This window comes from Mixophyes fleayi, chromosome 10, assembly GCF_038048845.1.
Source record: "Mixophyes fleayi isolate aMixFle1 chromosome 10, aMixFle1.hap1, whole genome shotgun sequence".
Lineage (NCBI taxonomy): Eukaryota > Metazoa > Chordata > Amphibia > Anura > Limnodynastidae > Mixophyes > Mixophyes fleayi.
Window position 1 is genome coordinate 992,408 of NC_134411.1, and position 27,387 is coordinate 1,019,794.

At 45.7% G+C, this 27,387-nt stretch overlaps 1 protein-coding gene across 3 annotated transcripts in view; it reads left to right on the forward strand.

Annotated features, from left to right (window-relative positions):
• Window position 1: 1 nt before the first annotated feature.
• Window positions 2–27,387, forward strand: part of PIK3C2A (phosphatidylinositol-4-phosphate 3-kinase catalytic subunit type 2 alpha) — a 32,122-nt gene continuing 4,736 nt past the window's right edge. Inside the window, exons 1-24 of one of the 3 annotated variants that reach the window (XM_075187579.1) lie at window positions 2–76; window positions 1,382–1,446; window positions 7,611–8,731; window positions 11,002–11,105; window positions 13,129–13,286; window positions 15,495–15,615; window positions 16,633–16,744; window positions 18,923–19,002; window positions 20,303–20,366; window positions 21,165–21,311; window positions 21,384–21,429; window positions 21,508–21,715; window positions 22,179–22,301; window positions 22,533–22,700; window positions 22,996–23,107; window positions 23,312–23,454; window positions 24,331–24,519; window positions 24,687–24,783; window positions 25,444–25,538; window positions 25,846–26,026; window positions 26,369–26,473; window positions 26,615–26,707; window positions 26,823–26,952; window positions 27,232–27,368. In XM_075187579.1, coding sequence (XP_075043680.1) covers window positions 7,643–8,731; window positions 11,002–11,105; window positions 13,129–13,286; window positions 15,495–15,615; window positions 16,633–16,744; window positions 18,923–19,002; window positions 20,303–20,366; window positions 21,165–21,311; window positions 21,384–21,429; window positions 21,508–21,715; window positions 22,179–22,301; window positions 22,533–22,700; window positions 22,996–23,107; window positions 23,312–23,454; window positions 24,331–24,519; window positions 24,687–24,783; window positions 25,444–25,538; window positions 25,846–26,026; window positions 26,369–26,473; window positions 26,615–26,707; window positions 26,823–26,952; window positions 27,232–27,368 — 3,702 coding nt within the window. In that variant the 5' untranslated portion in view covers window positions 2–76; window positions 1,382–1,446; window positions 7,611–7,642. The other 2 variants (XM_075187578.1, XM_075187580.1) reach the window with 2 other exon arrangements.

Genomic DNA, 27,387 nt, shown 5'->3' on the forward strand with positions numbered 1-27,387 from the left:
TGCACGTCACTGTCCGGGAGTAGCGGGAACGCGCGGGACGTTGTGTGATCAGAGCGGAGACCGGGACTATCTGCTGGTGAGACCGAACATCGGGACTGTTATATGTATGTATGTGGGGGGACACGGGGACTGTTATGTGTATGTATGTGGGGGGGACACGGGACTGTTATGTGTATGTATGTCGGGGGGGACACGGGGACTGTTATGTGTATGTGGGGGGGGGGGACACGGGGACTGGTATGTGTATGTATGTGGGGGGGACACGGGGACTGTTATGTGTATGTGGGGGGGACACGGGGACTGTTATGTGTATGTGGGGGGGGGGACACGGGGACTGTTATGTGTATGTATGTGGGGGGGGGGACACGGGGACTGGTATGTGTATGTATGTGGGGGGGACACGGGGACTGTTATGTGTATGTGGGGGGGACACGGGGACTGTTATGTGTATGTGGGGGGGGGGGACACGGGGACTGTTATATGTATGTATGTGGGGGGGACACGGGGACTGTTATGTGTATGTATGTGGGGGGGACACGGGGACTGTTATGTGTATGTATGTGGGGGGGACGTGGGGACTGTTATGTGTATGTATGTGGGGGGGACGTGGGGACTGTTATGTGTATGTATGTGGGGGGGGACGTGGGGACTGTTATGTGTATGTATGTGGGGGGGACACGGGGACTGTTATGTGTATGTATGTGGGGGGGACACGGGGACTGTTATGTGTATGTATGTGGGGGGGACACGGGGACTGTTATGTGTATGTATGTGGGGGGGACACGGGGACTGTTATGTGTATGTATGTGGGGGGGACACGGGGACTGTTATGTGTATGTATGTGGGGGGGACACGGGGACTGTTATGTGTATGTATGTGGGGGGGACACGGGGACTGTTATGTGTATGTATGTGGGGGGGACACGGGGACTGTTATGTGTATGTATGTGGGGGGGACACGGGGACTGTTATGTGTATGTATGTGGGGGGGACACGGGGACTGTTATGTGTATGTATGTGGGGGGGACATGGGGACAGTTATGTGTATGTATGTGGGGGGGGGACACGGGGACTGTTATGTGTATGTATGTGGGTAGGGGGGGGACAACGACACTGTGATCTGGTATGCGTGGACGGGGGCTCGGGGAACGGTATGCGTGGGGAGGGGGGTGATGACACGGGGTCTGTTATGCTTGGAGGGGGACATGGGACTGGTATGCAGGGGAGAGACACGGGGACCGGTATGCCCGGTGGACACTGGGACAATGTGCAGTATCTGATTAGTTGCTGAGGCCTGTGGGATGTTTCAGAGATTGCACAGATCTGTTAATCAGTATTTCAGGGACCTGGTGCTGACAATCAGTAACTGTCTCTCTCTGTAGGAGGATGGAGAGCCCTGGCCTCATCGCTATGTTACCTCTAGACTGGTGAGTGCTGCTCTGTACAGGTGAGGTGTTCACCTTATTCTCATTTTACCAAAGCAGTATTATTATGAAGGGAGGACATTAAACACTTTTAAAGTATAATCCCATTTAAAGGATTTTTCCACCTTCTAGTTAAGTAGTTTTTACACCTCTTGCCTTAAGTGTGAGACTCTCTTCTGTGCTTAGGGGGTCCCTAAAGTATTCTGGACCCTATTTAAAAGGATAGATTTAGATAATGTGGCTCCTGTATATTGTAGCCTTATTTCATGAAATGGTTACAGCTTCCCACCAAATACAAGACTAGAATGAATGTGGGTTTAGCTGGTGACATGAAATGTTTTAGGTTATATATTGTGCGACATTCGGCAGATGTGCTGGACATTGTTATATATAACGTTCTGTGGTTGTGGGAGTGGGTCACGTGTAATGATGGCATCAAGGGTTTGCAGAGGCGACAGACTGTCATTAATCTTTAACGCACTGCAAGTGTGTAACGCTATAATTTAGTCAATAATTATTACTGCTCCCTGGCCGGCAGCTCGGTCAGAATCGGAACAGAACTGTTGGCCATTAAGCATGTCTGGTGCTGAGAGGAAGTTCCTGAAATAGGAATTCTGCAAATAGTTTCATTGCTCTGCCAAATTCCCGATACTGGGAGATGGAATGTTTCTGGGAAGTGTCTGAGGGGATGATGGCTTTTTGGGGTGTACACAGGGACTTGACCCGTTCCTGCTGTCACCTTTATCATGTTATGCCGATGACTATGTAACTCCTAAAGATTTGCCTGTGTTCTTGTTTTGTCTTGAGAGGAAATTGCTTTGGAACAAGGTTGGATGTTGCCCTTATCTGCTCTGGGCAGAGTTTCAAATATTCACATGGTAACAATTAGATCCTGCCATGCACCAGCTCCTGTCTCCTCAACCCCTGGCTGTGTGCCTCCCCCCTTCCCCCCCATATCCGGCAGCCCGAGTGTTAATCTGGATCTCCTGCTGTCACTAATTGTTCTCTTTATTCCGTTTTATTCCAGATCAAGGCTGAAATCCAGGAAGTGATTGTTTGTGTGGATTGTGAAAGAATTACAGTGGTGTTGTCTGTGTGCTGTATGTGGAGAAGTTACATGTAATGTGGTCATGTAGTGAGAGTAGGAGTCCCTTTAGTGTGTAACGATGTTATTGTTCCTCTGCTTCCTGTCCGCTGCTGGGAAGCCAGTGTTCCCATCAGTGCAGTTATTGTACCTTCCCATTGTTATTTTCCAAGCATTTCCAGCCAGAACTGCAAAAGTCCTATTAAAATACAGTGACAGGGAGGGAAATGATCCACTGTCATCCAGATACAGTAATTCATATATTGGATGGTGCATATGGTCACATACTGTGAGATAGGATACAAACCTTTGCACATTTCTGATTGAAAATTCACCTATTTTTCTCTGCTGTACCTCCAGCAGACCATGGATGTATATAGGTGGCAGTATTGGCTATTATACTGTTTTTTTAATGCACATTTATTTAGAAAGAATGGTCGGGGTTAATTGCGGGTGTAGGTATTATGGCTGGACCAGACGTGAGATGGTTTTATGGTTTGCACAAGTCTTGTATAGAAAATGGTGGTGGAATTTGATATAAATGTATCCCATACCTTGGTGTAAATATAATAGAACAATGTATATAACTTGCTTCATGCGCAGTATATTTAGTGTTGTGTCCTCGTGCAGAAAATGAAATTATTGCTGGCTCCATGTACAGTGTATCTAGCAAGTACTTTGGGCTTGGGAACTAGATTAAGTGTTGAATCCCAGATAGTGTTGACTTATTGCTAAACTTCCCTATTATAATGAATACACTTATCACAATACATTGTATATATAGGTGCTATATATAGTGCAGAGAGAATTCTGGTGACCGTACTGTACCAAGAAGCCATTTGTCTGCTGAAATTCAGTCGCTACAAAATCTACCACTTTGCGTCACAGAAACATAAGGACTCTAATATTCCACAGTACAATATAAGTAACACACACCTGAAGCTCAGTAATTGTTTCATCAGTCCCCAATGAAACCTCACAATCTACATACCTGCAACAAGGCAGTCCGGCCTCTCTCCCCTTGGGATTATCTGTATATTGTAGCTGGTTACATTTCCCTTGTTATCTGGCTTAGGAACAACCTTGGTGTGGCTCAGGCGGCCTATCTCGGGCACAGATTATATGTACAGGGGTGGCCAAGTGCCAGGGTTGGATCTGAAAGGCACCATCCACAGCGTGTTGTTTTTTTTGTATTTGTTTTTTTTGCTACATCCATGTAAGTGTCTTATCTCAGGTGCATTAGATTACTAACCAAAATGTAGCAGCCTTATCGGTGAGATACGTGCCCACAGGACTGCCAATGGACAGAATATAATTCCATACCTAGGGCACCGCACACACCTAAGTGTCTGCTGGAAATAATAGAAGTCAGTGCACCTGACAGGTATGTGGACCTCTTCCTGGGGATGGAAACAGCTGGTTGATATGCCTGACCTCTCTGCAGGCGGACAGGTTACTACACCTTGCAGGCGGGGCCCGGGGCTCTCCGTCCTGCATTGGGAGCTTGTTGATCACCCGCCTAGAGACCTGTCCGTTGATTAGCAATGCTTGTCTGTGCTCACTTACCATTGTCATGTGCAGAGGGAGCTGTCAGCCAGGTTACCTCCTATACACTGACCAGCACGGAGGAGGAAGAAGAGAAATCCCCCCCCCCCCTTTCTTGGTGCCACACTGTAACCCGCTCACTGTAATACTGCGGTAATAGACCATTGGACATACCTCTTCACTGTCACTTTATTACCGTGGTATTACTATGGATCCGGTGTAGTCTACAAGCCTAGTCCCTGGGGGATTGTTATATCTCTAACACACAATAAGACTTTCTGCCTTGCCTCCCGCTCCTCTGGTGCTGATAACTGTTCTACTCTCTGTACTTGACCTTTTCCCCCAAGCCCCCAAAGAGTCTCCAGGCCTTTATGTGCTCCCTAAAAACTGAAGCTGATAATATTCTGCTGTAATAATTCCCCTGATCTGCGGAGACGCAATCTCCTTATCAGTGCACGCTCCGTATGTCATCATACAGGTTTTCTCGCCTTTTCTTTTCCCCCTTAGATTGTAAGCTTTCTGGAACAGGATTCTCATTTGCATTGTGTCTCCATGGTGTGTGTGTGAGTACGTGAGCAGCTTTATTCCGTCTGTGCTGTGTCCCATTTACCTTCTGGCAGGCGGAACAATAATGCAGACCTAACAAGGTTCATTTATCCCATTGTAAAAAATACAATGATTTACAGTTCACAATGTAATGTTCTCATTTTTTATTATTAAAAATATGGCCAAAGTTTAGTTAAAATGGGATGTGCAGGATCACAGACCTTTCCATGTCAAGGAGTAATTTGCATCCAAGCACCAGGAAGCTTGAAGAATGCAAAGTATACCTACTATATTCAGATCTCGCTGTATATAGGCTGTAGTAATGTCCTCTGTGAGCTGGATCCTCCTAACCTGGGCCACCAGGAGGCTAAACAGTACTCCAGGCAATATTAAAAGTTTTTAAAATCTTGTTATCCTTACCCTGGTACTTTTCAATAATGTTTACTTAGATTTGCTTTGAATGGTCTTTGATCTTCATGATGAAGCTCTTGTTTGGAAATGCGTTAACCAACTGTGGGACCTCACAGCAGCTGTATTTAACAATTGAAGCAATTTAGTTCTACAATTGTGGACTCCAATGAATTGTCTGAAGACAAATGATCAGGGTTTGTTTAGGGGCATCTTGGCAAAAGGGATATTTATGTAAGAAAATAAATTGTGACAATATTAAAGGGGATGAACAGATTTCCAGCTGCTGTGTGATGTAGTTCTGACATTCCATTATTGTGTAATGTTCTATCTATAATTACCGCTTAGTACATTAATATGTGTAGTTTCTCCAGTGTCTGGGGTCTGTGTGTTTCTCCTCTATGTGCGCTCTGACAGGAGACGTTTAAGATCCGCAGTTCTCCCACTGTTTGTATAAGGGAATATTCCCCCGCACGTCTGGAGGTTTGGGCTGTGACTTCACACGTACAACCTGTACTGTTTGCATTTTTGTGGTGAGAACAGATTCCGAACAACCCAATTTACTAGCAGCTCCTCATTCCAAGCTCGCATGATCTGCAGAATATAAAACTTTTATGTAAGATGTTATATATAAATGTATATATAATAACCTCCACATGTGCCTGTTACAGAGATCACAACACTTCCACGTGGATAGCCAGTAGTCAGACTCCTTGTGAAGGTTCCTCATGTATAGTAACCTCCTGTATTAAGGAGTGCAGGAGTAACGTGTCTGAAACAGGACAATGACTGAAATGTGATACAATATAATACAGCCGCCCTGTAGTCTGTAAATGTTATATGGTGATATTGATCACCGCCAATAAATAATCTGATTATTACAAACCATAATTCAGATCACAAGAACCAGAGAGCCTATCATTTTGGGACTAGTTTCTGTTGCTGTCCGTGGACGCACGTCGTCCCTACCTGATCCCTACATTTCACCTGCTGGCTCCTGAATGTGCTTTATTTATTTCCCCTTCAGATCTGTCTCTGATTAGTTTCACCTTTGCCCTAAGCATAGTGTAGAACTCTATAAATATATGTACATTCCTCAGTGGGATTGTTTATTCTCTGATGGGAACCACCCTGCTGCTGGGAGCTGTTCCCTGTACCACGGTGACGTAGATTGTGTCCCAGCTCCTGTTTGCTTGCAGCGGTTACCTGCAGTCACTGTGGTACCCCAGTCTGACACTGCTGGGACAGAGAAGACGGTTACATTTAGTTATAGCCGGTACAGAGAGATACCAGGAGGAGAGTACATTGTACTATGCAAAACTAAGCAGAGAGAATGTTGTTATTGTCTTGTCTGTAACCTCCCTGCATTTGTTTAGCAGTGTCTGAGCATAGAATTTAGTGAATCATGTACTTACTGGGGGCGTGGCTTGGTGGCAGGGAGTGAGGTCATGTACTTACTGGGGGCGTGGCTTGGTGGCAGGGAGTGAGGTCATGTACTTACTGGGGGCGTGGCTTGGTGGCAGGGAGTGAGGTCATGTACTTATTGGGGGTGTGGCTTGGTGGCAGGGAGTGAGGTCATGTACTTATTGGGGGCGTGGCTTGGTGGCAGGGAGTGAGGTCATGTACTTACTGGGGGCGTGGCTTGGTGGCAGGGAGTGAGGTCATGTACTTACTGGGGGCGTGGCTTGGTGGCAGGGAGTGAGGTCATGTACTTACTGGGGGCGTGGCTTGGTGGCAGGGAGTGAGGTCATGTACTTGGGGGCGTGGCAGGGAGTGAGGTCATGTACTTGTTGGGGGTGTGGCTTGGTGGCAGGGAGTGAGGTCATGTACTTGGGAGTGAGGTCATGTACTTATTGGGGGCGTGGCAGGGAGTGAGGTCATGTACTTGGAAGTGAGGTCATTATTGGGGGCGTGGCAGGGAGTGAGGTCATGTACTTGGGGGCGTGGCTTGGTGGCAGGGATTGAGGTCATGTAATTGGGAGTGAGGTCATGTACTTGGGGGCGTGGCTTGGTGGCAGGGATTGAGGTCATGTAATTGGGAGTGGGGTCAGGTTGGTGTTATACAATATAACTTCCATCAACTCTAAAGATGGTGTTTTCAGGGAGTCTTCTGCAGTATAAAACATTTCCGTTGTGTGTATAACACTGGAGTCAATACTTGAATACAGAACTGAGCTGAAACATTAAGGCTGGCGCTGTACATTCTTCCTTTATCAAACAAATACCAAGATGGTGCCAGCTAAGCCACATGTACCTACTGCAGCCAGAGTGAAAGCACCTTCTGTATTATTTGAATCCCTTCAGTGCTCTCTAAATCTCGGTACCCGCAGCCGACGACCCTCATCCAGCCCCTGTCTCTCATCCGCTGCTCCGGCCAGGGTCCGTACAATCTCTACCATGTGCCTCCCATCGCTGTACGTTCCCATGGTGTGACATGTGGCTGCTAGAGGGTGTAAGGGGGGGACGTGGGGCTGGTTGTATTGTGTACAGTGTATGTTTGGTAACATGCTACAGTACAGCATGGGGTCCATAAATGGTTAGTAAGTGGCATTGCCTGATTAGTACATCGCCCTAAGTGACTCTGTCCTCTCTCTGTTTCCTCAGATCTCTCATGTGACGTCTGACCCAGCCACAGCATGGCCCAGATCTCCAGCAGCAATGGGTTCAGACAGAACGTATCTCCATCTGCACGGACTGGGGCCACCAAGGATGTGGGGAAGGAGGAGGCGATACAGATGGAAGCGGAAGCCTTAGACAAGCTGCAGAGAGAGAAGAGGCCTCTGGGAAGTCAGGGCAATGCTTTCATCAGCGCACGTCAGATATCTCCAGCCCCGGGCAGGCAGGACCTTGACCTTATGGCTTTCCCGGAGGCCGACCCCAAGAAGCGAGCGGGGAAATCTCTACAAAGCATCGATATAGAGAAACTTCCTCTTGCCGAGTTGGAGAAGTTGCTTTTGGATGACAGTTTTGAGGTTGTCCCGAAGCCGCTAACTATACCTCAGACACGACCGTTAAACCCTGTTGTCTCAGCGCAATCTTATATCGCCTCCTCGTTCCAGAGCAGTCGGTGGACATCTGGGCTGCACACACCGGTGCCTTGTACTTTACAACCGACCTTTTCGTCATTGTACCCCAAATCTGCAGATCCTTTCCAGAATGGGCTCAACCCAAACATGTCTGTCATGCAGCGCAGAGGGCCGATGTATCTCAGTCTTCCGGCACGCGTTCCCTACGTTTCCTATCCCCTTCCAGCTAGCTCCACCTTCCAAGTAAGAGGAAGCTTACCAGCTTACGCCAGCAACGTCTCCCCGGATATGGCTAAGTTACTTGACAAAATAGCAAGGACCTCGGAATCCTTAAGGAACGTAAAGTCCGGCCATGAAACACCTTTGGCGCAGGCGAGAGTCGCTGAATCTCCCGTACAGAGAGCGGACAAGACGGACGACATTAGCAAGTTTGATTGGTTGGATCTGGACCCACTTAGTAAACCCAGGTCGGATAATGTGGAAACTACTACTCATCCCCAGGATGACGAGTCTGCTTCTGGCGGATCAGCTGCTGAAGATCCCTGGGATGCGGTTTTACTGGAAGAAAAGCCTTTGAAATCCACTCATTCTGAACGGAAATTGAACGGTAAATCGCCCTCTGGAGCTACGGTTACCAGGAGCCTCTCGTTAAACCTGAGACCGGCACACGCGCCCCTGTCTAGGTGTCCGGCCACAGAGGTGAGTGCAAACCTGTGCAGACATAACACAGTTCTCTAAATAGCTAAACAAGAAAACCCCACTCCCTGAAACATCTTTTTCTGACTGATTCTTAACAGAAAATAGAAGATAATTTAAAAAACAAGAAGACCTTGTAACATTCACAAGTGTGTATGTATACGTTCCATTAAAATGACATGAGTTGTTATTATGTATCCTTGCTATCTAGCTGCAAGCTATTGTACTCTGTAATCAGCCATTGTAGGCAGCAAAACAACGGTGCATAACAAAAAAATGTACATTGTACAGATGGAGCAGACTTTATGGTAGTCAGCACACCGTGGTACTTTGTGTCAGATCTGAGTAGTTCTGCTTAAAATAGCTTAGAAAATTGCAAAATAAAATGACTGTGCTGCAGTAGCCACGCACCACATGTGTATCAGATATAATATAATATGTAGCTTGAGAGAGTCCATTAACATTTGCATTTTTAGTACCTATCTGGTGGCAGTAATAGCTGCTGGGAACCTCGCAGCCGTCCTGCGCGCGACGCGCTGTAGAAGCGACCACACACTTACCTCTGGGACGTAGAGCAGAGGCGCCCTCTGATTTGGAGGTATATAAGAATGTCGCCCTCTGTGAGTACTTTAGGGTCACTCTTTATGGTGTGATACCTTATTGAGGCCCTGAGACCCAGGTTACACCCCAGGGCCCCTGCCGTCAGTAGTAAGACCACAAGGGTGTCCTCCCTCATAACCTGATTCTTTGGCATTTCCTGGTACACGCTGGTTTTCCTGTTTTAACTTTTACAATGTGCTGGACTGTTCATAGTGTTACATTTGGAAGGATTTCGGTGAATGTCTCGTTTGAATAAATCACAGTTTTCCAGCAGTTTAATTAATAAAATAGTGAAACTTGACCTGATGCTCGGCCTCCCCGCGTGGCCCGCACACGCCGCTCGGCCTCCCCGCGTGGCCCGCACACGCCGCTCGGCCTCCCCGCGTGGCCCGCACACGCCGCTCGGCCTCCCCGCGTGGCCCGCACACGCCGCTCGGCCTCCCCGCGTGGCCCGCACACGCCGCTCGGCCTCCCCGCGTGGCCCGCAAACGCCGCTCGGCCTACCCGCGTGGCCCGCACACGCCGCTCGGCCTCCCCGCGTGGCCCGCACACGCCGCTCGGCCTCCCCGCGTGGCCCGCACACTCTTTCTCCTTCCCTGATTGGATATCAGTGGTAACGTGACCTCCCTGAGGTCACATAACGCAAGCCACTGTCAGACACACTGTGGCTGTCAGCAGTGCTCCGGGTGCCAACAGGTACAGAGAGTCACCCAGCCGCCCGGGAGTCTCAATTTAAAACTCAAAGAGCCGCATGTGGCTCAAGAGCCGTGGGATGGCCACCCCTGCACTAGATGCTGCAGTATTTCTACACAGATGTCAGTGATTTGGTGGTCAAGTACTCTGACCTTCATATGATAGACCGTCCTGCTGACTATACAAGGCCGGGGCCCCTGCAGCTCACGCATGAAGACAGTGGATATGGGGGGCTGGGACTTATCCTGAAATAGGACCAGCTTGTTCTATATTATGAAATACTTTCTATGTTTATGAATGGGTGATAGAGAGTAATTGCTGTATTTAACATTAATATATATGAAGCGCTGGTTTGCTATACATGAGATGACTGCAGTGCTGGTATGTATCTATATATGTCCAGCATGCTCTCTGCGTCATGTTACGTGAGGGGCCACGTACTCGCTGGTGTTGCATTTTGTGTTTAATGCAAGTTGAAAGGCCCATGTGTTTGACATACGTTTGTTATTAGTGCTCGGAGCTCACTGTCAGCCTCCCTAATGTGTTTGTCTGCATTGATAGAACGAAATCCAATGCTAATGAAAATGCATTGTGGTTTGGTGATATTAGAAACACAGGTTTCTATGGTTATACTACTTATATAAGTTGTACCAAGGTTAAAAATGCAAGTAAAATGCTTGTAATTAACACCAGTGGGTACGAGACCCAATAGAGCAGACACAGAGTTATTGACAGCTTTGCAGACTTGTTTTGCTGAAATGCATGGTATAGATTGGTTAATTCATACATGGGGCGGAGCTAGTGAAGATGGTAACTTAAAGGACTGCAGTCTCACTTTTTCACCAGTATCAGATACCATTATTACTGAAGAGAATGCTGTACTTTGTAACATAACGAAGTTGGAGTGCCCAGGCAGCACTGGTTAACGCTTTTTATCTACGTAACTAATATCTTTAATCTCTTGTCGTGTTACATTGTAGAATGACAATGGAACCAATGTGCAGATCCCGGCAGGAAACTCTGTTTTGCGGGAGCTGGAAGTACAGGATGAAGAGCTCACAGCGTTCTGTGCAGAGGTTGAGAGGTGAGGGTTCAGTCCCATGTGACATTGATTCCGGAGATCTGTCCCAGCTATCTGTAGCGGCCTCCTGAGCTATGTAGTAGGATAGTTATGTACATTCTATAATAGGACTCACAAGTGTTTAGAAGACAAGGACTCCCTGCACTTTGTCCTCACATTCTCCGATCCTTCCTGCTGCATAGTGTACTATGTACAGTGCATGTAAAATGTCTACACGCCACACGTATAGAACTGCAAAGTCCATGTGTGTGATGTATATAGAGACTCGCTGCTATAAGAAAAGCAAAAGGTGCTCACATAAAGTATTCATTTAGGGGTGTGCACACTTATGCAACCAGGGTATTTGTCTATTTGCTTTTCATTTGAATTTTGTTGGTTGTTGCATTAAAGGGGTCTGACTTGATTTATCTTGATTTCAGGTTTAGGCTACAAAACTGCAATTTCCATAGGGGTATGCAGACTTATGTCCATTGTACTTAATGAGTGCTCCGTTATATTTGTTTAATCCTGTGACTGCTGCAGGAAGTGTGAGATCAGCTCCTTTCCCTGTCCTGTTAAAGTTCATTTAATAAGCTTTATAAATATATAACATTAACTTTTATTTTCAGAACAGATTGTACAACTGTCCCTTTCTCCGACCCAGCTAACAACTTTTATTTATTTTTAACTAAACTGTGGTTTAGGAGAACTTTGTAGCGATCTTCCCACTTCCCACTGACATTAGCTGCGTACTGTATATACATGTTGTACTTCTCTATAATACAGACATTCCGATGAGCTCACTGTGTTTATATCATTGTATCACAGTAAATGTATCACTTCCTTATTGTCAGCATAGAATAGACACTTAGCACTTTCACATGTCCCTTAGCTGAGCTTAATAAGTGTTTAGTTCCCGTATCAATCATTAACCTTGTGAGACCAGCGATCCTGCGTTACTCAGTGTGGTGTCTGCTGGCAGCGTCTTGTGTCCGCTGACCTCCGTGTCGCAGCGTCGCTCCAGCGCAGGGACCGTGGGACCTATATTCTGTGATTCACTAACATCACACAATAACGTTTGTGTCTTCCCTCAGTATTGTTACTTTATAATTGTCAGTGTGGGAGCTGGAAGTGACTTCACATCACTCATTGTCATTCTGTAAGGCTGATAAATCAGTTTAACTACTCAAAATGTCTCTGTTCTTAGTCACTATCCATACCCAGAAGTTTGAACTGCGCTGTACAGACAGATATAATACACCCTCTGGAGATTATACAGCGCGGTCCTTGTACAGGCAGAAATAATACTCCCTCTGGAGATTATACAGCGCGGTCCTTGTACAGACAGATATAATACTCCCTCTGGAGATTATACAGCGCGGTCCTTGTACAGACAGATATAATACTTCCTCTGGAGATTATACAGCGCGGTCCTTGCACAGGCAGATATAATACTCCCTCTGGAGATTATACAGCGCGGTCCTTGCACAGGCAGATATAATACTCCCTCTGGAGATTATACAGCGCGGTCCTTGTACAGACAGATATAATACTCCCTCTGGAGATTATACAGTCCGGTCCTTGTACAGGAAGTCGTATAATGAAGTTTTCTTTGTATTTTATTTTAATAACAAATAATTGCACTTTCATTGCTAGATACATCATACACAGTGTAGAAACCTCTGCAGAATAAGTCCTATAAAAAGTGTATTAGTATAGCCGTTGGTACAGGATTTTGGACCTGTCCCACATATGGGTAGCACTGACCAGCATGTTTCCTATATGGAGTTACTCCCTGGTGAGTGAAAGACATATTTGTATGTAGAATGGGTTGTCCTCTCTCTATTCCAAACATATATATACAACATGGGTGTAGGCCCATTCTGCAATTACATGTTAAAGTGTCATCATACTGTCAGACTATAGAAAGCTTCTACCTATAATCACGCAGGAAGTAACCTGAGATTCTGTGCTCTAATACAGAGGTCTTGTGTTATATTAGGGTGAGGGCAGAGCTGGGTATTAATGTGATCACATGTCCGCGCAGGCTGAAGAAGCGGTTTCCCAGCGACTGTTTGCTCACAAATAACGGTTTTGTGCTGAGCCCGGTGATGTTGCAGCGGAACCTGACTGGTGAGGTGTCCGGGGTGAAGGTATCTATAGAGATCGAGGGGTCCCAGCAGCCAGTAACATTCACGTGTGATGGTGAGTAGGAAGTGCGAAGGTGTGCGATGAAAACTGGGTTATTATGGGCCAAATGATTGCATTGTAGCGGAGCTTCCCATCACCGTGGGAGCTTGTGTGTGTGTGTGTGTGTGTATATATATATATATATGTATGTAAAAGTGTATGTCCCTTATATTCCTCATGCACTGTCAGTGACACTACATATATCCTCCTCTTAGGGTCTACGTCACACATTACCTCCCTCTCTCTGACCAACCCTCCAGCAATCAGCAGCAACCTCGCTACACACACACACACACACACACACACTGCATGCATACACACACACACACACACACACACACACACTGCATGCATACACACACACACACACACACACACACACACAATGCATGCATACACTCACACATCATTCCACGGTCTTGGATAGAAATACTCTGCAGACTTGTTAAGAATAAAAATGTATTTGCATCACAAACTAGGAGGTCCTGATATAAATATCGGATTCTAAATTTGTTTGCTCTGAGGAAATGCAACCAACCCTCTAATTTGTCCAAATCTTTCCATCTGGCCTTATTACCTGTCATGATGAAATGACAAACTTTGTAAATACATATAGAATTGTTTGTTACTTAATGAGTGTTTCTGAGACAGTTGCGTATAGAGATCCTCAAGGATAAAACACATCCCTGATAATAGGTGATGATAATAGTCTCTGGAAACACACACTTCAAAAGTGGAGTCAAGATATTCCCTCATTAATAAATCTAAATTATACTAAAGCATCAAAACAAAACTTTAAAATGTTTACCCTCAGCGAAACTGCAAGAGGTTCATATCATAGTGTTACACAGAGCTTATATGTCACAATCGCAGAGAAGACATTTCATATCGGAGGAGAGGTTCATGCCCAAAATACAAACAGTCCAGCCTTATTCTATCGTAACTTTTGGAAATGCAGAAAACTATCAGCCTTCCGAAACTCTGTCTCTAAGGTTACGTTACGTGGAGACATCATACCACTGTTATTTTGCAATTTTGGTACTTGGAGAGATAGTATGTTCTGTTAATATTATACCAATTCTAACAGTGGTATTGACAGTGGCATTAAAAGTAATTCTGCGCAACTGGACTTTCTCTTCTCCTCTGTTCTTAAAAGATGGACAACTGGTGTTACTATAACTCCTTCTTTGATAGACGTGCAGCATTTCCAAACGTTAAGAAGGGGGTACTTAAGTTCTATTCTCAATGGGGTCCCTATGTGGAATCATTGCTGAAGTCCCAACAGAATGATATTCTACCAAATGGTCCTCGTATAGACGCTTAGGCTCAGATAATTATTGAAGCTTGATGGCTATTTTCTTGGTACCTCATGTACAACTTGATATAATGTGCTATTTTGGACAACACAAAATATGGGATATTATCTACCCACCCTCTCCCTTCACCTCCTCCCCCTCCAACAATATCCAATACCAAATACACAGTATAATTACATTTTATAATGTATAAAATGTTGTGTAAGTACTACAGGAAAGTGGAATGAAGATCGCCTGATCAATAGATTTTGACTCTGATTCTGATTTTGTTATGTTATGCTTGATAGCAAATAGATGTTCCCTTAATGGAAACCACTCAACCACAATTTAAATTTTCATCTTCTATTACCTCCTTTTTGTATTGTTACATGACTATCTGATGCATACATTTAGTGTTTATGATTTATATTGCTAACTGAAAATCATATGTTTAATATCTACAATGTGTCTTGTGTTTGGAAAATGCAAATAAAACGTTTTGTGTTTTTTTTGGAAAAATAAATGTGCTTGCATACTCCACCATAAACCTCTAAATCCCCAACGGTAGTGGGATAAGATATGCTGATGTAGGACAAAAGGTTCAAATAATAAAGCATGTCATGTCAGTTATGCTTCTTATGCCTTCGGGAGATGAGGTGCTTATTTGTTTATAATCTTCATGTTATTGAATGTAACTATAGTAGAGGGACGCCCTTTTATCAAAGGCAATTCACATCTATTTATAACTTTCAGCTCTGTTGCTATGGAATATTTCCCATTATAAGCCCAGCAGTCGGCGAGCTCTCCCCGGCAGTGCGGTGGGATTATCCTGCTAGTTTTCCTGTCCCGTTTGCCTGGGTTTTGTTTCTTATTTTTGTTCTTGTGGATGTAACCAAGTCCATTCTTCTGTCTTGTGTGTTTCATGCAGTGAGCTCTCCGGTCGAGCTGATTATAATGCAGGCGCTGTGCTGGGTCCACGATGACTTGAATCTGGTGGATATGGAGAGATATGTACTGAAGGTGTGCGGCCAGGAGGAAGTGCTGCAGAAGTAAGTGTCGTTGTGTTATATGTAGTGTCGTTGTGTTATATGTTGTGTCTGTTGTGTTCATGTGGGGAGCCAGACCCCAATACTGATCTGTATTGGTAACTGATCTGTCACAGCTGGTATGTCGGCTTCCATTAGATCTATTACAAGTGATCTATAAAATAAAAAGTAATATAAATAAAAAAAACCACAGACCTAAAGAAAAAATGTCTGCCCACCAAATTGTGACCCATTCTTTGTGACAGTGGCACATGTCCATCACTCTGCATTTGTCATGTTTTTTCATGGGGCAACAAGCTATGACCTGTGTTTCTGGGCCCTGTAACTGCAAAGTGGATGTATTACATCGCTATACTCAGGGGAACTAGCTGGTTACATTTAGGGATAATGACAATTGGTCTTTATTTGGTTACGCAGATCTCTGAAATTGCAGATTTTTGACCTGCAGACAACGATTTTAGTCAGTTAAGTTTGTAATGTAACCAGTCCTTTCCATGTGTATGACTATCAATCCCCACAGTGTCTTTCTTCAGAGCAAGACTGCAAGCCTGTCACTCCCACTCTGTTGTCTCAGAGAAGCTCCTCCCTCCTAACATGGCAGCCTTCCGCAGGGAGGTGAAATAGAGCATGAAGGGTATATTGTGTTATGTATACAAACTTCAGATACATCTGGTACATTATCCTGAGCTCTAATGTACAACCTTTGATGTGATGTGATCATGTACATGTTTAAGTCAAGTAAACCTTAATAGTAAAGTTTTTTTGGCCGATGCCCCGTGGCGTTCACACTCCCACCTCCTCGCCCCATGTCCTCTGGCGTATTAAACCCCAAAAAGCTATTTATGGTGGGGTGTTGGATTATGTGACGGGGAAGACCTCTATAACGAGGTAAGATTATTAACGAGTGACTGTTATGGTGTAGCTAGGTCTTACAGAAGATTGTACAGGCAGACTTACACATGTGATATCTGTATCTCCCGATGATTGTATCCTATAACGATTCCCCTGTTCCATCCTCAGTAAGCACTGTCTGGGCAGCCACGAGTATATACAGATGTGTCGGAAGTGGGATTCAGAGATCCGACTGCAGCTCCTGTGTCATAAAACCATGGCCAGAGCCCTGGCGCGTACGGTGAGTACTGGTGAGATCCTCCCGGCCGAGCTGTATCACGTTCTCCGCTGGTTCTCGCTCATGTTATCTGTTATCAGGTTATATTTATTACTCTACTTCTGCAAAGTCATTACTGGAAATAAGTCCTAGCTGGGACTTGTCGCTCCCCACTTATCCTCCTCCTCCCTGGTCCCAGAGATAACTGTCTCCCAATGACAGGCCGGATACTTTCATTTTCAGGGCAAAATGCCCATTACTGCCTACCAGGAGTGTCCGGATAAAAGTGGTGGGGAAATGACTTGCAGTACATGTGTATGTAATGTATATATCTGGTCAGGTAGGTCATGAGGCAAACGTTACTGAACAAGCCACATGCGGCATCATCTATTCCTCATGTCCGGATATATATTCATTACTAAATAACTGCTTGTCCTATCGTCATCCATGGGCTCCACTCCATGACTAGTGTCCTTGTCCACAGTTATTGAACAGAATACAGTGTGTATATATAATATATATAGTGTTCTCCTCCCAGGTAAGGTGATACGTATGTATGGGAGTTATAGACATGTTTCGCTCTGTAATGGGTCAGTTCTGCTCATATAACTAATCTTTTATCTCCTCCCTGCGTCCCAGCGTAGAACCCAGAGACTAATAACGGAGATATTGGTCTGTGCCCCGCACCTCCTCACTGTGCCTCACCCAGAGCAGCGGAGAGCCCTGAGACTAATAACTGAGAGGGGGACGCTCCGGCTGTCAGATATGGGGCTCAGATCTGTGCCCCGCACCTCCTCACTGTGCCTCACCCAGAGCAGCGGAGAGCCCAGAGACTAATAACTGAGATATTGGTCTGTGCCCCGCACCTCCTCGCTGCGCCTCACCCAGAGCAGCGGAGAGCCCAGAGACTAATAACTGAGAGGGGGACGCTCCGGCTGTCAGATATGGGGCTCAGGTCTGTGCCCCGCACCTCCTCGCTGCGCCTCACCCAGAGCAGCGGAGAGCCCAGAGACTAATAACTGAGAGGGGGACGCTCCGGCTGTCAGATATGGGGCTCAGGTCTGTGCCCCGCACCTCCTAACTGTGCCTCACCCAGAGCAGCGGAGAGCCCTGAGACTAATAACTGAGAGGGGGACGCTCTGGCTGTCAGATATAGGGCTCAGGTCTGTGCCCCGCACCTCCTCACTGTGCCTCACTCAGCAGCGGAGAGCCCAGAGACTAATAACGGAGATATTGGTCTGTGCCCCGCACCTCCTCACTGCGCCTCACCCAGAGCAGCGGAGAGCCCAGAGACCGTTAGATAACACTCCAATGGCTGAAATCTCTATTTTGTGTTGGTTCTGAGAAACGTTATATATTTATGAAATCTTTCATGTAGTGTTCTGGTGACTCAGTGAGTGCAGATGAAATGACAGCAATACCTAGTTTATCATCAGTTACATTAAATAGCCCTATATTTTATGATATCTCAATGCATACATCTAGATCATCTCATCCATATAACGTGTCGCTTGCCTGGATTTCCGCCTATAATGAGACATCTTTGTACTTTCCCTGAGCACTGTGACCTCAGGACTGTGAGGTTTCCTGGTTTTATTTACAGATGTACAATACCCCACACAGGGGTGAAAGTTAAATGATGGTGTATCCAATGCTCGCTGCACAGGGTCTTCTATCTAGTAGGGGCTTCTTGTGCTTAGCCCACCGGACACGCAGGCTGCACCTTTTACACATTTATGGAAAATAGTGCAGAAGAAACGTGTGGTGTTGCCCATAGCAACCAGTTTTACACACAGCCCAACCATTAATAAGCATTGTCTGCTGTAATAAAAGTGGAAACAGATTTGGTTATGCAGCGTATAGGTTATAAAATTTACCAGCATATTTTGTATCATATAAGTAATACAGCTGGATGGGGCGATCTGAGAACAGCGCCCCCTTGAGGAGGGAGGCTATAACACTGATACGTGGCTGTCATTCAGAGACCTGCATGCTGTCTGTCCTCTGACCAAGCTGTAGTAACTCTGCTGTAACTGAGGCTGTATATAGAGTCTCATATAAGTAATACAGCTGGATGGGGCGATCTGAGAACAGCGCCCCCTTGAGGAGGGAGGCTATAACACATACCTGGCTGTCATTCAGAGACGTGCATGCTGTCTGTCCTCTGACCAAGCTGTAGTAACTCTGCCTTGTTGCTTTCAGGCTGAAGATGACCAGACCCCAGTTGACCTCAACAGACATTTGGCCCTGCTGGACAGGCCATTCAAAGAGCCAATCACACGGTATTATCCATCATCTTTATTTCCCTGGTTAGAGGGGCTGAATGCGGAGTATAGTAAAGAATACGTATAAACACATAAAGACTTCTCATTGCTGCAGCCAGGGCTGAGAGCTGTCAAAGGCTCCCTTTGAGGCATTATATGCAGTTTTGAAGCTTCGAAGGTGTATAGTAAAGTAATATTATTTTATTATTTGTTAATATTGGTAATTTCCCACCTAGTTCTTGGGCTTAATTTTACTCTGAGACTAATGTGTCACATTATGTGTAAGTTGTTTATGAATAAGCCTTTTTTTCTTGCTGTTTGATGTAAATTAGTCTTTACAATGTGTCACTATAGCAGTGTTACGTCACCACTAGGGGGCAGCAGGACCCAGTACTGAATCTGACTCCTCTGAGATCTAGATGCCCCAGCTACAGCAATAAACCTTCAGCCACGTTTGTCCTACCCTCATATTTTTGTTAGTTAGCTTAGGGTTTGTTTTTTTCCATGGTACATACTGCGCCATCTCCTTAGCCGGATTGCCCACTTCCGTCCTTAATGTATGTTCCGTAAACTGGCATCTGAAAGACCTTCAACCCATCCCTTAGTCTAGGAGGCCAGAAGACTATTGGGGGACTCGTTTCCCCATGAGAGGTTCTCAGTATTGGAACAGCTGTTCGGGATCCCTCCCCTCTGGCTTGTTTCAGGGATACAAAGATGGTCGGTGCCCAACCTGCAGCTGTTCCAAATAGTCCTGTCCCTGCCACCTCCTGTGTGCATTGGTAGGACAGGTAGCAGATTACCGGGGGCTCTGGAAGAGCTGGCAGAGGTACCCTTCTTCCATTAGGCCACTGGGAGTCTTTTATTCAGTTCTGGGTGCAGTGATTTATTCCAGTGCCCTGTCTTCTAGACCAGTGTTTCTAAAATCTGGTCCTCAGGACCACTAACAGTGGATGTTTTCCATATCTCCTTGCTTTAGCACAGGTGTACTCATTACTAATACATTATAACAGATCCACAGGTGGAATAATTATTTCCCTTATCTCCTGGAAAACCTGCCCTGTTAGGGGTCTCTGAGGACTGGGTTTGAGAAACACTGGTCTAGACAGTGGCGCTAACTCGCCTTCTGTGCTCCCCACCCCTGTACAAGAATCAGAGAAAGGGATGTAGCAGTAAGCGTAACATTGTAACACCATATGGACTGGGTGTGTTCCATTCTGCTCTCTGCTTAATGCATCATATTAGTAACATCATACATTGTATGTTACCACCGAGACCTTACAGCTGTGTCAGGAATAATCGGGGATTTGTGTTTCTACAGACAAAGCATTGAGGAATTCCTGGACCGCTACCATGAGCAAGTCAATATGTGCCTTAAGAACGAGGTGTGTATAGAGCAGCGTGTCTGGGAGGGGTAGGCTCAGGCTGGTATGCAACGTTGGGGGGAGTTTGTTTGGGAACTTGTTGGGGGAGCCTCAGACTGGTAAGAATGTGGGGAGGGGGTTACTTATAATATTGCGGTTGCCTAGGTTTTTGGAAAAAATTGTCCAAGCAGCGTAAAAATAAATAGATAAATATACATGTGTTTATATTGGTATGTTCTGCACACATCTAACACTGAACCTGATCCCTGATGTGTCCCCATGTTTTATTGGCTCAGAGCTGGAACCGTGTGAAGGTTTTTTAATGAGATTAACTGTGAAACGCAGATTGTTGTCTGCGGAAATAACCCATGAACTGGATCCTTCCCGGTGGACGGCTGCAGTGTTCGGCTCTCTGTAAGGGATGGAAGCTGTTTAGTGCAGGGGAGTCACGAATAGGTAGAATGTATAGATGTATGATAGCACCACCACGCCACTGATAACTGTTTTGTTTGAAATTGACAACGTCTGATTAGTCCAGGTCTGCTCTGTTGTGATACATTGCAGAAATAGATGGACTTTATGTCACACATAAAAAGTAAATTGTGTCCTCCTTATAGGTGTTTAGATATAACTTGGGACAATAACACTAATGGATCTGCCAAAGAAGATTTTTATCGAATTTAAAAAGTCAACAATCTTTCTGCAGTGCTAGAAGAAGCAACCAAAACCATTTACTAGCACAAAGATCCGTTCGCTCTATACAATTGGGTGTCACGTCATGTCCTTTTGTTGTAATTGTTGTCTCCCATGATTTTCCAGAGTAACCCATACAGAGCCGCTGACCAGGTAATAAAACTGGTGAGAAATATCTGCAAGACGGCGGACAGCGTGGAGACCCCGTCCATTACAGAGTGCGTCAAGAAGCTGCGCAGAGCCGTGAACTTACCCCGGAGCTGCAGTGTGGAGGTACGGAGACAGCTGGACAATGTGTGTTGTGTTTGTGTGTGAATTTGTGTCATTCTCTCTGTGTGTTTTTAGGGTACCTCCAGCCCTGCTGCCGGATATAACCACAGTGCCTCAGATGGTCAGTATAATGGACATTATGTAAATCTCTGTAGTGTAGGTGGGTGGAATATATACTGAGTATTTGTGTAACCCGTAGGTACTCCACCGTGTGAGAGTCCCTTGCAGGAGAGTTTAAGCCAATTGACTACCGCTGTTCACAAGCTGCTGCAGCTTCACTTCACCTCCCGCACCCCCGTAGAGGACCCCAGTAACAGCAGACCCCTAAAAGAAGCGCGCACCTCCGCTGACCACCTCCAGTTCACTATATTTGCTGCACATGGAATCCCCACAGGATGGGTGTCCAGGTGAGAGCTAATTACTGACTAAATCATGGCGAAGTCTTTAGTTTGTAACAGTGCAGGACAGTTCTCTTGTATGCTGTAAGTATTAGCCCCAAATACCCCCATCAGTATGACCCCATCCGTTGACAAATATATTATGTATCAACATATTTATCTGTGTGCGTATGTATAATGTAATGTACACGTACACACACACGACACCTTCTAAACGTAGCAGTACAGGAAGTAAATGTTACAGCACATGAGTATCCCCAGACACAGGACTTTATAACATTTCCTTATAGTGGTGTATGCTGGACATTGTGTATAAATGTAATTCTATGAAAGTATGGCGATATTTATAGGCATTAAGTCTGATCATTGGTTTCCCAATGCCATTGGCTAGTTTGTTCCTTGTGCTCTTATTTATTCTGTCGTTTTCTGACTGGTCACCAACTTTTACCCCCCCCCCTTTTTTTTTTGTTAGCTTTGAAAAGTATTATTTAATCTGTTCCCTGCTGCACAACGGGAGAGATATGTTTAAACCAGTCCAGTCTAAGAAAGTCGGAACATATAAGAGTTTCTTCTATCTGGTTAAATGGGATGAACTGTAAGTATCTCATATGGACCATCAGGAACATTATGTATGTATTCAGTGTCATATGTAGGATATTGTATGTGCTGCCCTGTGTAATATGTGGGCGCGGTGTGGCCCCGCCCTGTGTAGTATGCGGGCGCGGTGTGGCCCCTCCCTGTGTAATATGCACAGCAGGTTGTTGGTTATTTTTATGTGGAAACATCATTACTATAAGTGACTGTTGTATTTATTCTGTTTTCTCAGGATAATTTTCCCCATACAAATTGCACAGCTGCCCCAGGAGTCCGTCCTGCAGCTCAGGCTGTACGGGATATTCAATACAAACAATGGGGGGTCGCCGGACTCTAATAAACAGAGGAGGGGCCCTGAGATGCTGGGACGGGTGTCTTTACCTCTCTTCACCTTTAAGAGGTAAGTGGTCCAGATAAAATGAGTGAGTTGGATGATCTGCAGAGTAACCAGTGAGGATTAGTGACATTTGGGTGGGGTCCTCGGGGGCTTCTGTACCATGGGTATAACTCCCCTGCAGACCGCCTCAGTCCCAGGCATCGGGGCACAAAACGTGACAGTGAGTAGGTGGGGTGTATGCGGGGAGGGGGCATAATGTTACTATGAGTATAACGGATGATTACTCAGTGATGTCAGCCTCTGGGAATAGTGACTGGTGCTGTAATGATCATGTGACCCCGCTCTGTTCTTCTCCCAGGGTGCTCACAAGTGGGACCAGACTATTAAACATGTGGACGTCGTTCCTGTCCAGCACAGCGCCCGGGACCGTAGGCAGGAAAACCACCTCGATGCAGAAGCTGGTGCTACAGGTGAGACTGAGCGGCCGCGCTGCTTGTGTATCGTGTTCACTGTTGGGGGTGTTCTACCAGATTAGTCCTCATTCCCCAGGACAGTCACATGGATAAATCCCACCCGCACTATGCCATATACAGCTGAGTATCTCCACCTAGAACTCCTCTCAGATCGTGCTGAGCTCTCCGGAGCAGAGATAAAACCTCCATCTCTCATTTTAGGTTGATTTCCCCTCTCCCGCATTTGATATTGTGTATAAAGCTCCAGAACCCACAGGGAGCTGCGTCCCGAAAAGCATTGAAACACTGGACAAAGACACCAAGAACCGACTCCTGTCGCTGATCACCAGAGAGTTCCCGTCCGGGTAGGTGGTCTGCTTATTGCCCTGAGACGCTCACAATAATCGCCAAGTACAGCTTATGGTGATAGGTGCTCATCTTATTGCCCTGAGACGCTCACAGTGATCACTAGATGCAGCTTATGGTGATAGGTGCTCATCTTATTGCCCTGAGACGCTCACAGTGATCACTCGATGCAGCTTATGGTGATAGGCGATCTTCTTATTGTCCTGAGACGCTCACAGTGATCACTAGATGCAGCTTATGGTGATAGGTGCTCATCTTATTGCCCTGAGACGCTCACAGTGATCACTAGATGCAGCTTATGGTGATAGGCGATCTTCTTATTACCCTGAGACGCTCACAGTGATCACTAGATGCAGCTTATGGTGATAGGTGCTCATCTTATTGCCCTGAGACGCTCACAGTGATCACTAGATGCAGCTTATGGTGATAGGTGCTCATCTTATTGCCCTGAGACGCTCACAGTGATCACTAGATGCAGCTTATGGTGATAGGTGCTCATCTTATTGCCCTGAGACGCTCACAGTGATCACTAGATGCAGCTTATGGTGATAGGTGCTCATCTTATTGCCCTGAGACGCTCACAGTGATCACTAGATGCAGCTTATGGTGATAGGCGATCTTCTTATTACCCTGAGACGCTCACAATAATCACTAGATGCAGCTTATGGTGATAGGTGCTCATCTTATTGCCCTGAGACGCTCACAGTAATCGCTAAGTACAGCTTATGGTGATAGGTGCTCATCTTATTGCCCTTGCACGCAGACTGTGATCACTAGATACAGCTTATGGTGATAGGTGATGTTTAGTTATGATGTTATCATCTTCCATTTATAAAGTACCAACATATGACGTACAATCTTTTACTCCGCCACAGGATGCCTAAAGAAGATAAAGTGTTTCTGTGGGAGAAGCGTGCTTACTGTCACAGCCACAAGGACTGCCTTCCAAAGTTACTGGCCAGTGCCCCAAAATGGGATGTGGCTTATCTAGGAGACATCTACTCTCTCATCCGTTCATGGCCGCCCCTGACACCGGTGTGTGCGCTGGAGTTGCTGGACTCTAGGTGAGCGCAGTCTGTGCGTCGTGTGGTCAGTGACCTCCAAAGATGGTGTCCGCTTGTTTATACTGAACCATCGGCCTGGAGAATCTCCATGACCGGTCTCATACCAGTACCATTATTTGTAGCTTCTATTATAAGAAATGTTCATAAACGATGGGTATCGCCACCAGATTCGCTGATCAGGACGTGCGCATAGCGGCTGTAAAGTGGATCCAAGACACCATGAGTGACGATGAGTTGGTGGATCTTCTCCCGCAGTTTGTACAGGTCAGAACGGTCACTCGTGTGTGTATATAATATATTATTTATTTTTGTGTGTTCATTAGCATTCAGGGTCAGGTGTACATTGGGAGGAGTTTGTAAGGTGGGATTTAAGTTTTGGTTTCACTTCCGTTCGTTTTGATTTAGGCCCCACAGATTCCGTCTCCCCCAATCCATTTTTGTATTTTACAAGTTCCGCCTTATTATTTGTTTTCTGTACTTTGTAGCTTATTTAGTATAAACATATAGACACACACGGTGACACTTGTGTATGTATTATATACTGATCCGGACTGCACAAATCTGTTTATGGGGTATTATAATAAGCGTTGGATCACGATGATCTCATTAATAAACTTTTACAACAAGTTTAGGAAGATCTGTGCAGTGGTCATCATATTCTTTGGGTAATAAAACGGTTTAAATGTGTGCAGCCCGGGTGAGGTGGTTTATGTACGGTGCCTGTTTGTGGGGTGGGAGGGGGGTTATATATATATATATATATATGTGTGTGTACACACTATATGTATGTGCGGATGGCTGTTTGTGGGGTGGGAGGGGTTATATTTATACACTATATGTATGTACGGATGAATATTCTGACTGGAAGTAATTCATACGTGAAACCTTCTGAATATTAATCTGTTCTTGTTACTGTGTTTTTAGGCTTTGAAATCTGAAATCTACCTGGATAACGCATTAGTGCAGCTCCTGCTGTCCCGAGCTCTGGGGAATATCAGAGTTGCACATTATTTGTACTGGTGAGCGCTTCCTCCTATTTCCTTGTCCTCTAAATTATGTCTGCTTTATTTTTAGATTTCAACCGGTGCCCTATTATGGTTACTGAGTTTTCCATATCTTTAAATGTCTAAAAATAGACCATTAAATAACTGTATCCAGACAGGTCAGAGAGCGTGAGAGGCGTCTACGAGAGAGGACTCCGTGATGGGGGATTAGTAGAAATGTTATATCTGGGCAGCAATGCTTAGTGCTAGATTACGACTGTTCATATATACTTATGTGTCAGTAAATTCTCCCTTTTATATGTAAATGGGGCTGTCGTTTCAGGCTACTGAAGGACTCTCTTAATGACCCCCACTTCGGGACCCGCTACGAGCAGATTCTTGGCGCTCTCCTCTCCATAAGCGGGAAGGGCCTGCGTCAGGAACTGGAGAAAGAGACCAGACTGGCCCAGCTGCTCGGTGTTGTTGCAGAAAAAGTCAGACAGGCGAACAGCTCAGCAAGACCGGTCAGATTCTTATATTTATCGCTTGTTCCATAGACTTACATGTGCCAAATATGTTCTATACGGCGGCGACTAGCGCCATATGTCGTAGAGGTAGTAGAGATGGCACAGAGCCGCCGCTGGCAAGCGATCACCTCCTATGACATCTATATCTAAAGCTATGTACTAATTAATAGATGTATGTCATGGATTTTGGCATTATACTTTAAATAGCACATAGACAAGAAGCTATACCCATGTGAATTATGCATAAACCTGTCTTGCTGACACATACTGAGCTCACTCCCACTCCTACGGTGTAATGTATGTTATTTACAGAATATTCTGCATATTGTATTAGTGCAGGTGGTTCTCCAGGAGGGGATGGAACGTGTGCAGCTTCTCTTCAGAAAGAACAAGATCCGTCTGCCGCTCAACACCAGCCTAGAAGCCAAAGAGCTCAATGTCAAGGTGGGTTCTAAACAGCGGCACTCCCATAGGGCTCGTCTATCCTGGACGGTGGGAGCTGCTGGTGCTGCTCAGCCGCACTGCTACTGGTCACAGAGTATCCTCTTACCAAGTGACTCCAAGGTCTGTCCTTACACCCTGCAGGCATGCTCCTTCTTTAACTCCAACGCGGTTCCCCTGAAAGTGACCATGGTTAACGCTGATGCCCTGGGGGAGGAAATCAACTTCATGTTTAAGGTAACGTCCCCCCAACGGGGTCGTCCGTCTTGTAACAAGTAACCCGGGAACAATCTAAACACGCTCCTGGCTCTGGCAGCCATCGTTTCCCTCTAACTCTGTCTTTGTCTTTCAGGTGGGAGAAGACTTGCGTCAGGACATGCTGGCTCTCCAGATGATAAAGATGATGGACAAGCTGTGGTTACAGGAAGGGCTGGACATGCGGATGGTCATCTTCAAATGTCTTTCCACCGGCAAAGACAGAGGTGTGTGTTACAGCATCGACTGTGGGTGTATTATAGCTGAATGAGTGCACCGGTCACAGAGTCCTGATAGAGATCATGGAGGGAGGAAAGGTCCACTTCAGTCTGCTGGTCACAACTCAGGGAAAGACAAGAGATATCTATGTCCGTGAGCTGGTTCTCACAGCAGAGTGTTATAATCAGTCTGGGAATACACAGGAATCAGTAGTTATCCGTTTAGGTTTTTACTTTGTGAGACATTTCCCAGCATTCCCAACCGGTATGTCCCATATCTTTGTCCAGGTCTGGTGGAGCTGGTGCTGTCCTCAGACACGCTGAGAAAGATCCAGGTTGAGTACGGAGTGACCGGCTCCTTCAAGGATAAACCTCTGGCTGAGTGGCTGCGGAAGTATAACCCATCGGAGGAGGAGTATGAGAAGGTAATGAGTCCTGGGATAT